The 13413-nt window shown below is 42.0% G+C and overlaps 1 protein-coding gene across 1 annotated transcript in view; it reads right to left on the bottom strand.

Moving 5' to 3' along the window:
- Positions 1 to 5211: 5211 nt before the first annotated feature.
- Positions 5212 to 13413, bottom strand: part of FRMPD2 (FERM and PDZ domain containing 2) — a 70593-nt gene continuing 62391 nt past the window's right edge. Inside the window, exons 25-26 of the mRNA XM_054690410.1 lie at positions 10340 to 10680; positions 5212 to 5503 (exon numbers count right to left, since the gene is read on the bottom strand). Of these exons, the coding sequence (XP_054546385.1) occupies positions 5212 to 5503; positions 10340 to 10680 (633 nt within the window). The remainder of the gene's footprint in view (positions 5504 to 10339; positions 10681 to 13413) is intronic.

Raw genomic sequence — 13413 nt, 5'->3', positions numbered from 1 at the left:
AGTGGTCTCCAAAGTGATCTAATTAATTTTGTCTCCCCCACATCAGTCCTCCCTACACCACAAACAAGAAAAATCTGATCCAAGTTCTCAATAAAACAAACACCCACAGAAAAGGCAAGCTTAGTTGTCCCCAATCCATCTCTCGGTTCTTTTATTCCCTCTCAACCCCTTGCATACTCTGTCTGTATGCTCTGTCTCTGTTGCCTCCTCCCAGGCCTTTCCATGCTTATACCACTCCTCTCAGAGCTTGCCACCCCGTCTCAAACCTGCCTCAGGCATGATTAATATTTCCTTCTTGGAAAAATTCTTGTTTCCTATACAATTATGTCCATACTATCTTACATTATTCCCCTTGCTGACAGTTATATTTTGTCTCCTTCACAGGATGCAGCTCCCATACACAGTCACTGTCCACACTCATCTCTATTCCTTGAGCCTTGCCCGGAGCCCACTATACAGTAAGTGCTCAGTGAATGTGTGTCAAACTGAAAGTGAGGCAGAAACAGTAGAGCTGTTCCAGTATATTTCCTGTTTATTTTTCTCCATGATTACTTGATGCTGAAGCTGAATCCTTTATTCTGCAGCAGAGATTTATTTAGCTGACGGTCAAAATTGTAATTTATTTTTAAAAATATACTACAAGGATCACAGTGGTGGCACTGACTATGTAGATGGGCTGTTGGGGAATTGTGTGCAATTCAGATGCAGCTGGCAGCTCAATCTAAGCACCCACTCTCAGTCAATGGATCTGTAATATTCTATAAAAGTTGCCCTGCTAGTACGTGGATCAGCCATCACATAGTTAAAGCAGAGTTGGGAAGGACTATTCTTTTAATTAAACTTCTTTATTTTGAGATAACTATAAATTCACACTATTATAAGAAATAACACAGATGACCCCCCATGCCTTTACCCAAAACTGGTACAATATCACAACCAGGATATTGACATAGATAAAATCTCTTACTCAGATTTATTTTTGATATAGATAAAATCTCTTACTCAGATTTATTTTTGATATAGATAAAATCTCTTACTCAGATTTATTTTTTTTACTTGTACTCATTTGTGTTTGTTTGTGTAAACATGTGTGTTAAGTTCTATGCAATTTTATCACATGCATAGGTTCATGCATCCATTTTAGCCATTTTTAATTTGTTGGGTTTTTTTTTGAGGACACGTCAATGAACATCTTAAATGGAAATTTTCTAGTTTTGAATGACTTCTTTAGAATAAATTCTCAAGAATGTCATATTCAGGTTATTGGGCATATGTATTTTTATGACTTTTGATATTTCTAAGAATACTAGCATCATCAAAGTTGGGTAGTAATTATTTTTAAGTTTTGTAATTATAAACCAAAACTAGTATGCTGACACTATTTTGACTTGAATACATATTGTACACCATTTTTATTTTTATTGTATTTATTGTCTATTGACATTCTTCATTAATCTATTATAAATAATAATGGGTTTTGTAAATATTGTAGATGTTAATTTTTTCACAATTATGAAAATTTTTTACCAATCCATTGTGTTCCAAAATTTGGCATTCCCTTTGTCATTGTTACTGTACAAAAGTTTTACTGTTAAGTATTGCAATGTTGTTCTTCATTGTTATGCTTATCTAATGATATAACCATAGGTTTGTTATTCTTCTATAGATCTAATAAAGGAAGAGTTTGTTTTCTATCAGTTTTTCCTGTTTTTAATTTAATCAACTGTATGTAAGTTTAGTAGATGAAGTAAGTGTTGAATCTAAATCATCCTTTCCAGCTATTTCAGTTCTATAAAGCATCCCCCTACCTATGCTGACATGCTGACTGCCAAGTGCCCATCACATGGAGACAAATGGATTCCCAGACTCATATTTTGGTCCACAGGGTCTATTATTTTTGTACATTTGCTAATTCCACATGGTTTTAGTTTTTTGTTATTATGGTAGCTATATGTCCTAATACTGGCAATGGGGGTATCTAGCACTTCATTCTTCCTTTGTTATCAGAGGTTACCATTTTATTTGTCCTTTATACAACCGCTAGAATCAGGCTGTTGAGTCCAAAGGGAAAGTGCTTTTAAAAGAATTTTATAAATATGCAGTTACACAGAAAAGACACAGAAAAATGTCAAAACACATTTCTATGAACTTTCAGCAAGGTCCTTAGTAGATTCCTTCCAGGGAACTGGGGGTAGCATGAAAACTATGGGTACTCCAACCAATGAAGAACTGAAAAGTGCAAACTGAAATTTTGCATCTGTGCCAGAAAGTGTGAACGCATGCAGCAGCAACATGTCACTCTGTCCTGGTTTATCTTGATGTCGGAAGTTGGTTATCGAATCCTTTCATGTGGGGAAGCCCTGGAGAGCTTGTGCATATTCATGTGCACACACACAAAGCTTTACTCAACATCAGTCCCAGAGCTGGAAAGAAGTCAGAATTATTCCAAATGAGTCTCAGATGAGGCAGGTAAATTCTTTTTGAAGTTAGTTCTAACAACTAGGCCAGACCCTCCATCCCAGGTCTCTCTCTCAGAGAACCTCAGGCTTCACTGCTGATTGTGGAGCCTGTGGTTACATCTTCTGGACCAAGGACATTTGAGGGCTCTTCAGTGTAATCACAGTCAAAAGAATGTCCATGTACAAATCCTCAGGTTCTGCTTTGGGAAATTGCTCCACTTTCTCTGTTCACATAAAACAATAAGTAGTTTTTATTGAGTAGCCTCACCATTTAACCAGAAGCCTTCTCTAAGTAGAACAGTTCAATTTCCTTAGGTCCCCTGCCTGAGTAGTGTTTAACCTCATAAGAGAGAAATATTTTATGAAGGAAATAGCAAGATTTATAACTTGTGATGGAAAGAAGATGTGTGTCCACGCACGTAGAAAGGCATATTCTAGGTGAAATATAAAGATGTACCAATAGTAGAATCAGACAGATGCAGTGTGAATCCATCCTCTTATTTCAAAAAGATTGGGCAAATTAAATAAACCTAAGCCCCATTTGTAATAGAAGATTAAGAACACCTTATTAAAATAACTTGGAAAGCTGATGTAAAGATTAAAGTAAATTGTTTATATAAACTATATAGCTAGTATCACTTTCTTATTGTGCAAAAGGACTAAATAAAATCATTCATTGTAGAGGTTTAAAGAATAAACTACTAGATTCATAAGCAATGTCCTCTTTATACTCTCCCAGACTTCCTATTTCCAAGATGGAAAAGAAAATATATACAATATATGTCCTTAACATTTTGGGGGTTATGGATTTCTTAGAGAATTTAAAGGAGGGTAAAACAAGCAGCAAGTCAACATTCAAGCTGCAGAAGTGCCTGATGTCTTGAGGCATGTCTATGGGCTGAGTTATTGAGTTATTGTCTTGAGGATTGTCATTCCTGTTTCATGAATGACACATTTGATTTTTCCTGGGGTCATTTAGTGCATAAATGGCGGAATCAGAATTCATGTCAAGGGTCTCCTGGACCATGTGACCAGTGCTCCCCTCCTCAGTCTCCATGGTGCCCAGGCTAAGAACTTGACCTTGGTCACTCACACCCACGTATCTGCCTCCTCTCTGCAGGGAGAATCACTGACTACGACAAGGCTAGGACTAACTACATCCCATGTCATCATTCATACCTGAGGGCTGTTCAGTCTGCTCTGGTTCCTGACACCTTGACTATATAACAGTACTTTCCCCACCACTGCCCACCTCATGTTAGGGCACAAATCTGACTGCCTAGTTCCTTTGTCCTGTGGAACAAAAACCAGTGGGATTGATTATAAGGTTGCATCATCTCACTGAATTCATTTCCTTCTTTATGATTTATAAAGCTAACACCTTTTGAGTCCTTACCACATAGTAGTGTGCTCAACACTTAACATGCATTGTCATCTAACTCTTACAAGAACAGCATGAGGTTGGTTTCCTTATTGCTGTTTGGCAGTAGGTTAGCTGAGTCTCAGATGGCTTAAAAATCATTAGTTGCTGGTCACCCACCAAGTGAGTGGCAGAGCTAGGTTTCAAGCATGAGCTCCTCCAATGACAAAATCCTCACTACTCTCCTCTCTGCAGCCTCCCTCCAGGGCTCTGTGCATCTCCTGGGATGTTTAATATGCACTGAAATTGCTGGTTGCTTCTATGTGAATGCCCAGAGTATTGCTGACCCTATCTCCCCTAGGAATACCCTATGGGAAGATTGCCTTCCACACAGAAGCCACGCCATGCTTGCTCTACACTTTTGTGAGCCGATAGTGCATCATTCCCAAAGTTGTCAGTGTTCAGCTTTTCCATAAATGGTGTGCACAGTCTTCAAAGCCTCCATGTCATCCCCTCTATTAACTTGTTGCTTTCAATTTTAGATAAGAACCAGCCCTTTTGTCATATTTGAATTTCAAATATCCACCCACCTTATTGGCTGGCCTGACAGTGGCCACTAAGAAGCCAGGTCAATCATTTGTAGTAAAAATGTAGCAGGGACCCAATGGAATGAAGTGAGTGAGTGTGTTTCAATTATACCTAAATCTTCATAAGTCAATGCCTCAGTAGGTTTCAATGTGCCTATGTATTTATGTGAAAGTTTCTGAAACATTTAGCCTAATTTTTTTATACTGGGATACGGGTAGGCACATGTAACTCTTACAAAAACAGCATGAGGTAGGTTTCCTTATTGCTGTTTGACCCCAGTTGTGACTCTGGTGGCATCTTATGTTCTTAATCAAAAAGGAGTTCATTGTTTTGAGATATAGCAGCTCAATCAAAAGCTCAATGACACCCAAACTCTTCTCTGAACTATACCTAGCCCAGACATAGGCAGGAAGAAACAAAACAGAAATCAGCACTTCATAAGCAGTCACCAAAGAGAGAGGTCTGACAAAGACCGTGTATCCAGTCCCAAGCTGGAAGCTGAGGAGGAGGGGAGCACTGGTCACATGGTCCAGGAGACCCTTGACTTGAATTCTGATTCTGCCATTTACGCACTAAATGACCCCAGGAAAAATCAAATGTGTCATTCATGAAACAGGAATGACAATACTCATGACAATAACTCAATAACTCAAGTTATTGTCATCACGGACTATGGACTACAGTAAGCGCCTTGATGAGGTGTAACACTCAGAGGGGATGCCTGCAGATCACCACCCAATCAACTGCACCAAAACATTGTGACCCTGAGTTCCCCTAGAATAACTCAGCCCAGCCTTATTCCACTCAGACAAACCTGAGGACATCATCATCTGCATCCATGGCCTCCTCTAGGTCTTCCCATTCACTCTCATTATCATGGGACTCTTCTGGAGGCAAAGACTTTGAGAAATAACCCCAGGAGCAGAACTGTGGCAAAGGAATGGTCGCTGAATCTGCCTCCAAACATTCTCCACAAGGTAGTTGGCCTTCTGTTGTAGAATAAATGGTAAGATATGCTTCGGCTGCCATGGTAGGTGAAGGGGCTTCAAGTGGATGGCACATGTCAGCTTCCTCAACATCCCTGTTCAACTCAGGACTAGAAAACAGAAATCCATGTGTCTTCCAGCATTGATCACAAATTCCTCTCCCCACCTTCTCTTGCCTTTCAGGGTGTTGCATCATGACATCACATGAGAGCTATCAGGGCTCAACAATTTCTGCCAGAGACTGCTCTGAGACCAAGAAGAGAATAATGAACAAGGGATGGCCCCTGACCTTGAGGTGTCTCAAATTGAATGGAAAGAGCAGGTGGTAAAAAAAAAAAAATGTAACAAAGCAGGGAGTAAGTGCTATGATGGAGGCGGCACAGTGCATTATAGGAGCTGGAGGAGCACCTTACTGAGCCCAGGAGATCATGGAGGATGTGAAAGAGGGCATGGCATGGAAAGCAGAGCTCTGACCCAGATCTAGCGCTGCACCTTCACTTAGAAAACAAAGTTGTGTAGACCTCTAGGAGGTTTATTAATTTCTCTGGGACCTCAGTTTTCTCATCATCTGCAAGAGTCCCATGATAATGAGAGTGAATGGGAAGACCTAGAGGAGGCCGTGGATGCAGATGATGAGAAAAACGGGAATGTCAAGAAACTTATAGGATTGTTGGAATGCTTAAATTAAATAATTTTTATACAGCCATCCATGGCTCCTGGTACAGGATAAGCTCTCAGTAAAATGCAGATGCTATTATGACTACGATGGTTATGATTGTTATTATAATGGAGGAAATAGATGGAAAGGGTCAAAGAAGAAGGTTGGGAGCAGCTCAAATAGATGACCTTCAAAGCACTTTGTGCAAATATCAGGTCCTTTTGTAGGCAATGAAAAAGTGCCTATTTGGAGAGGCAGCCAGCTGGAATGACATTTACTCCCCATGTGACACAGGAAGCAGACAAAGGGTGAGGCTCATTGTCTGGCAGTGAAGCTGCAGACACAAAGGTGAAAGAATAAGGCTTCCATAATGTGCCATAGATGCTTTGTGACTAGAAAAAGCAGCTCATGCAGATGGCAGAGCGTGTTGCATAGTACTTCAAACATGCAGAGAAGATGCTCAGAAAATATCTGTCGAAAGTCTGATTAGAGAGGATGAGTAGGAAAATCTAAGAGAAAAACACACAAATTTAGTTTTTTACCGAATACATAAACCCTTGCTCACCAGCCTCCCTTCCCCACCTCCAGTCAATGGGTTGACTTTGCTACATGCCCCCACCCTCCTGCTCCCCTTCCAGCAATGCCTCTTGCTCTTGAAATTAGCTCTGGCACCTCCCAATAGCTATAAGCACCCACCCACACACACCCAGAGAGTCAGTCCCCCTCCCCAGTAGAGTCGGGGTGTCTGTCCCAACTTGAACTTTGCTATCAAAGAGACATGATTTCTGCTCATGAGAACATGTCAATGTGCATTTCATGTGAATACATGTACATTCATGTGTGTGAAAGAAGACTGTGCTATAAGGACTAAAGAGGAATTAAGAAAACAATATTAAAAAAAATCTAAGCAAGTAGTTTAAGGGATATTTTATTTTAAAACTTAAAGTACTCAACAGCACTGCATAGAAAATTCAAATTTTCTTGTAAACATAGAGGTGACATCAAGGAAGTTTAGTCCAAGAAAATGGGAAATCCAGCCTGTTGCCCAGGCCAACCCTGTCCCAGCCCCTCACAATCCCCCAGCAGGAGGCCTCTCCCTCCCTCCCTGCCAGGAAGCAGGGAGTAAAGGTGCCTAAAGCACACAACCCCTGGTTGCCCTCGCCGCAACTCCCAGCACCATCATCCTCCAGCTGTTTCCAGGAGTCCCTTGCTCTCTGGGTTTGATATGGGGTTCCAGCTACTAACTCTGCTGAGACAGAGACCCAGGGAGGCCATCAGTTTGAGAGGCAAGAGGCAAGGTAGTCAGACTGTCCAGAGGGGGCCTGGTATCTCTTCCCACCCCCCATATCCCAGGATCAAGTCCTGGCCATCATCCCACTAAGCCCAGGAGAATGACTGCTTTTCCATTCCCGGGGATAGGATCTGGTATGTGATTGTAACATGGGAAAAGGTGAGCAAGGAAAGAAGAGGTCCATGAGAGTCCCCAAGTGGAGACTTTCATGGAAGGGGCAAGACTGGCAACCTGGGGAATCTGATAAGGACAGTGGATTTGCTTGGCAGCTGAACACAGCAAGTAAAGGCAAAGTCCTTCATCCAGAGCTCAAGGTTAGATCAGGGGTCTGGGGCTCATACAGCAGGACTCCTGTTCAGAGCCTTAAGGGAAGAGGGTGCCCAGAGCTCTCTGCTCACCTCAACTACATTTAATGACCTCAGCTGCTCCCTGCATTCACTCCCTCCCTACCAAACTGTCTGTTGAAAGAAGCCTTTTCTAGACAGACTAGAAGAGAATCTGGAGACCCCACCAGGGCTCCCTGCCCAGTTTCCTCCCCCGTACAAGCTGGCAGAGGCCTGGAATCAAGCCCCACCCCAAATCCTGCAACTCGTTAGCAGCTACTTTTAAGGAAAGGAATCTCAGTCCAACTCTGAGGTGAGTGAAATCATTTCTGCTTGCTACATGATATTGACCCACGCTGGAAGACACAGTGTCCGACTTCCCTGGACAGTTGCTCTTTAGAGACTTGGGCTGCCAAAATCATGTCCTTCTTTCAGGAAGACAAGCCAGATGAGTAGATAGACTTTCAGGCCTGAAATACCAGGATATTATAATTGCCCTATTGGCTGGGATTGAACTCACAACAAAGTTCTGCTTTTGCGTCTCTTATATGAGGCTCAGCTTTCTCCAGCTCTCCAGTATCAGCCCCACCCTGTCAGCCCCAGCAAATGTAGCTAAGAACTTAGGGCTTCTGTTCCCGAACTTTAGCATTTGGCAGGTTGGGGCTGTGGTGTGACTAAGACACCAAATAGAGAAGTCCAGCAACTGCTGGGTTTGAAGTTCAAATGATAATCCTGAGCTGCAAGAGTCGTGGGCCAGGCTAGGTATGCCTGGGGTGGGTGCTTTCCCTGAGAGCCTCGAAGTATGTAGAGAGAACCCTACTGAAGGCAGCACCTAGGCCCCTGACTGCTACTGTCTCTGCTCTGCTGTTAGCTGTACAGCTGCTACTGGCCAGGCCTCTGTGTCTGTCACAGTCCAACTCCAGAGTGGCTTTCGCAGGGGTCTTCTCTGCCCCCCATCTGATCAACACCTCTGCTTACACGGCAGCCTCCTCCCTCAGTCACCCTACCTGATAATATACCTAGCATGGCAGCTGCAGTTAAATTACACTTTTAACCACCTAATCATCCTCTGCTATTTCAGGAATAGTGGTGCCCAGAAGCTGTAGAGAAAAATTAGGCTCATTTCAAGGACTCTGGCTTAATTTTGTATCATGAAATATTGTATCATCACTTTTTCACTAAATGATACTTCCTGAAACTATATGCATGTTGGTTACACGAATTTAAGTATATGTCTAGGCCGAGAAAGAACCTTAAATACTCAGTCATGACCACTCAGTGAGCGTTCCCATTCAGCGAGCTCAGCACTGAAGTGAATGTGACTTGGAAACTTGAATTTGACATCCTTCCATCCTGTGAGTGCAGTATTTACAGATAAGCATTTTGCAACGGTGTGGCCATGTGAAACTCAAGCAAAGAATAAAATGGTATGTTCCCATAACAGGGGATCAAATAAAAAAATCACACCTTCCAAAGGAATGAATGATATTCAAGGGTAATGTAACCTAATGTTATTTTCACCTTTTGCCCTAACTTTAGAAATGAACCTTGCAGTAGATGCCAGTCCAGTAAAGTGCCAAGACCTCCTTCTAACAGGCACACAATTCCAACATTCCTCCATGAAAATGAACTGTATTGCTTCATTACAAAATGTTTTATGAGGTGTATCAATTACTGCCTAGACTATAATAGTAAGGAACTATAAATACATTTTCAGGCCATGAAAATGAACACCGCTGATGAGTGAATGTGTCTGCCCACTCTGTTTCACTTTGGAAAATAGTTGGCTTTTGTTTGGCTGGCATGGCATTCTTTGAAAACACGTATCTGAATGCTCTTAGGGAAGTACATCTGACTCCTAATAGACATAGATCTCATTCTGCTTAATTGAATTAACCAGTTGCTCCATACTTGAAATTCACCTACCCTTGTGAGTGTCCTAGAATGACCAACAAACAATAACATTCAATCTCAGCAGGTGTGTATTGTGTCAAACACATTGTTCTCGGTTAGCCTGCTCAGTGTCCATGCATTAAGGTAGTACATTCCTAGAAACAGCATGTTACCCTCTCTCAGTATTGGTACCCCTCTCTCTGCTTCAAACAGGTTTCTGAGCCCTTGGGTATACAGAAAATATATCTGTCAATCTGAATAAAAGAGTATGTTTTCCTTAAGAACAGAACTGAGAATTGAAAATACATAAGGGAGATGTGAACAAAAATACAGACTAAGTTAAAAATTCCTGTTAAAATGAATGTTTCAGTGTGGTTTTGAAGGGGTGTGTGTGTGTGTGTGTGTGTGTGTGTGTGTGTTTATGTACTGATTGTGAAACGTTATAACAGCAACAGAAATGATGATACATACAATAGAACTTCTTTCTTATTACAATGCTTTAAGAGGGTGTATGTGGACAAAGATTTGTGTGCTGGGGAAAAAAACAAGACCTGCCATCTGGAGGCTCCAAAACTATTAGAGGACCACTGGGTGGTCCCCAAAGCTCACAAGCTGTGGTTAAAACAGCTTCTGACTTTCTCCTCCTATTTTCACCTTCTCTCCAATGCCTACAACAGTGCAGCTCCTGGGTGAGCATCTGAGGTACTGTTTGTTCCATTGTAGTTTCTATCATGGAAACACATACCATTCACAAAATGTCTACAAATGTGGTAATGCTTACCTGTCAAGTCTCCTGATATCGCAAACTGAGTAGCAGTTTTGCCTCATATCCTTTTCCAAAGAGGTAGCCAATGCTAATGCATCCATTTCTCGAAATTTGCATAAGTGAGGGTGGGGATCCTGAGGATGCATCAGATAAGTGGTCCAGGGTCTCTCTGGCTCTTGATCCCATTGTGCTTCTCTGGTAGCCTTTTGGCAAGACTGTGGCCTGTGACCCAGGCCCTCCCCTGTGCCTGGAATGGCACAGCCCCTTTGGCTGTCTTCTTGATCCAGGCTGGAGCTCCGCTCTGAATCAGTGCATGTTGCCCTGTTGAATTCTTTGTCTGCTGAGAGCACGGGTGTCTATAAAAGGAACTGCTAAGGATTACTGGATCCAAGGTGCATGCTGAGAAAAATCTAAAAATTACTTCTTTAAAAAATAAAACTTTTTTTTCCCCATGTGATTGTAGAGCAGAGCAGTTAAGAGATGGGCTCTGGGATCAGTCTCCCCCTGTCAGGACCCCAGCTCCACCAGGCCTAGACAATACAGTTCACCACCTCCAAGCCCCTTGGCTCGGGGACATTCGGAAAACTCTTGATAAATGTGAGCATTATTTATTTTTTAACCAAAAATATTTGGTAAACTTAGAAAATATAAAAACAGAAATAACAATGACTTTTCTCTCTCTTTCCATTAAGAAAAACATTTTCAATCTCTTTGTCTTAATCTGTCCTCATCCAAGATAACCTGTTTTCACAGCTCCATCTCCCCTCCCAAACGTTACTTAATTTCTCATCAACTGCTTACATCCTTGTTGGACCCTCTAGGTCCTAGATCCTAATCTTGGTGACCTGCTATTACACACTAACATGGCTCAACCTTCTACAGAAAAAAAAAAATCTTCATAGAAAATGCATTCTCTGCAGAACAACCTTCTGGGTTATCTGATTCTAGCTGCATTCATTGTTTTGAGCTATCTTATAACTCTACATAAATTAACATGTTCTTTGAAATCTCTTTTGAACCAGTTTGCCTGGTTTCCTCTGAATTAGTTAGATCAAATTTTTAGCATGCGTTCATATTTTTGTATCTATGTGACAGCTGTGACTTTACCTTTTCTAGGAAATTACCTTTTATCCCATGACCTACATGCCTGGGTCATAGAGCACATGGAGTTGTGACCCAGGGTGAGCTGGGCTCTCACCCCACTCCCACCTATCACAGCCTAGTGTCTCTTCACCTTTCTGATTGCCCACTCCCTAGAGTGAGAGGGGGATACAGCCCCAAATATGCACTTTTACTTAATTATAAATCATAAGCATGTATGATACTACTAATATACAATGTATACCAAAAAATCAAAGTTTGAATGGGTAAGACAAAAATAAATACTAAGCACAGTTACATTTCTCTCATACTCCTTGGAAGAACTTCAGAACTTCGTTTTTAAACATTCCTTTCTTTCCAGCCCATCATCCCTAGTACTTGCTCTTCAGAAATCTTTCAACCTCTCCAAGGTTTCCAGTCCATGTACCTGCTATGTGTTCACCCCCCTGCCCCTCCACCAGTGTCCTTAGTTTCCTTTTATTCTGCTTAAACCCATATCCCGCCCTCCCTCCCCCTCTTTCAGTTGCCTAATACAGTTGCCATCTTCTACCTTCTCTTCCAAACTGGCAACTTCTGATGCCCTTTCCATAGCTCTTTTCTCAGCAAAGTCTTGTCAAATGACCTCTTGTGGTCCCAGCATCATAAGGATCTAAGTCACCAAATGCCCTGTGTTGTCTTTAGTGACAGTCACTCTCAATAATAAGCGACTGTCTTTATCAGCGTCTTATAGATCAAGCATCATGACACTTAGGAATGTCAGACAACTGCTGATGCCCGGGCAGCAGATGCAGGGCAGAGCAGGTACAGGAGATTCTGGGGTACCCACACAGGCTCCCCTCTGGGACTGAGATCTTCCTCCCCTGCCACTAGGAGGGCCAGTTGCTCTGGCTCACAGCCACTGCTTCCCAGGAATTGTACTCAGCTCCAGGGAGCTGCCTCAGTCAAAGTTAAGTCTCTTCCCTTGGAGCAGCTCATATGCCAGTGCTGGTTACTGTAGGGGCCTTTGTACCTACAATAGCCAATTCCAGATAGCTTTTAGGGGGCCATGCCAGCTCCAGAGCAAGCTGGGGGCTTAATCAAGGCCTCTATTGCAGCTACTTCACATTAACTTCCCTTTCTGCTCGCCCTTCTTCCCTCACTCTTTTTTTTTTAATTTAAATTTTATTTTTATGTTCCCCATACAATTACAACCCCCTTATTTTGACCCCAAGCCCTCCTTTCCCCACCCCCCACCCCCCACAGAGTATCTCTGGTTCATCGTTGTTTGCTGATTTTGATATTTTCTTTGTTACAGTTATTCTTTTTCCTGGTCCCTTATTTAAGTTTTCTAGATTCCTGCTATGAGTGAGACCATCCGGTATTTTTTTTTTTCTTTCTGGCTTATTTCGCTGAGCATGATCCCTTCCAGCGCCATCCATGTTGCTGCAAATTGCATGTGTTTATCTTTTTTGAATGCTGAGTAATATTCCATGGTATATATGTACCACATCTTCTTGATCCAGTCATCTATTTTTGGGCATTTGGGTTGTGTCCAAAGCTTAGCTATTGTAAACAGTGCTGCTATAAACATAGGGGTGCAGGTGCTCTTTGGAATTGATGTTTCTGTGTCCTTTGGGTAAATACCTAGGAGTGGAATTGCTGGATCATATGGGAGCTCTATGTTTAGTAGGTCCAGAAATCTCCACACAGCTCTCCATAGTGATTGGACCAGTTTGCACTCCCACCAACAGTGCAGGAGAGTTCCTTTTTCTCCACAACCTTGCCAACATTTGTTGTTGCTAGTTTTTTTAATATGTGCCATTCTGGCCCATAAACCCCCACACTCAAATGTCTACCACAGAGTGTGTGTCCTGGGAACCCAACCAAATGGGTCCAGGTGCCAATTCATTGGTTAATTTTATACGCTAAATCAGTTAAGCCACAATATCCCAATGTGTGATCAAATACTAGTCTCAATATTTCTGGGAAGGTATTTTTTGGGTGAGATT

This window comes from Talpa occidentalis, unplaced genomic scaffold, assembly GCF_014898055.3.
Source record: "Talpa occidentalis isolate TD23 unplaced genomic scaffold, MPIMG_talOcc4v2.1 talOcc4.8, whole genome shotgun sequence".
Taxonomy (NCBI): domain Eukaryota; kingdom Metazoa; phylum Chordata; class Mammalia; order Eulipotyphla; family Talpidae; genus Talpa; species Talpa occidentalis.
The sequence above is the reverse complement of the archived record's forward strand: the minus strand, read 5'-3'. Positions and strand labels throughout refer to the sequence as shown.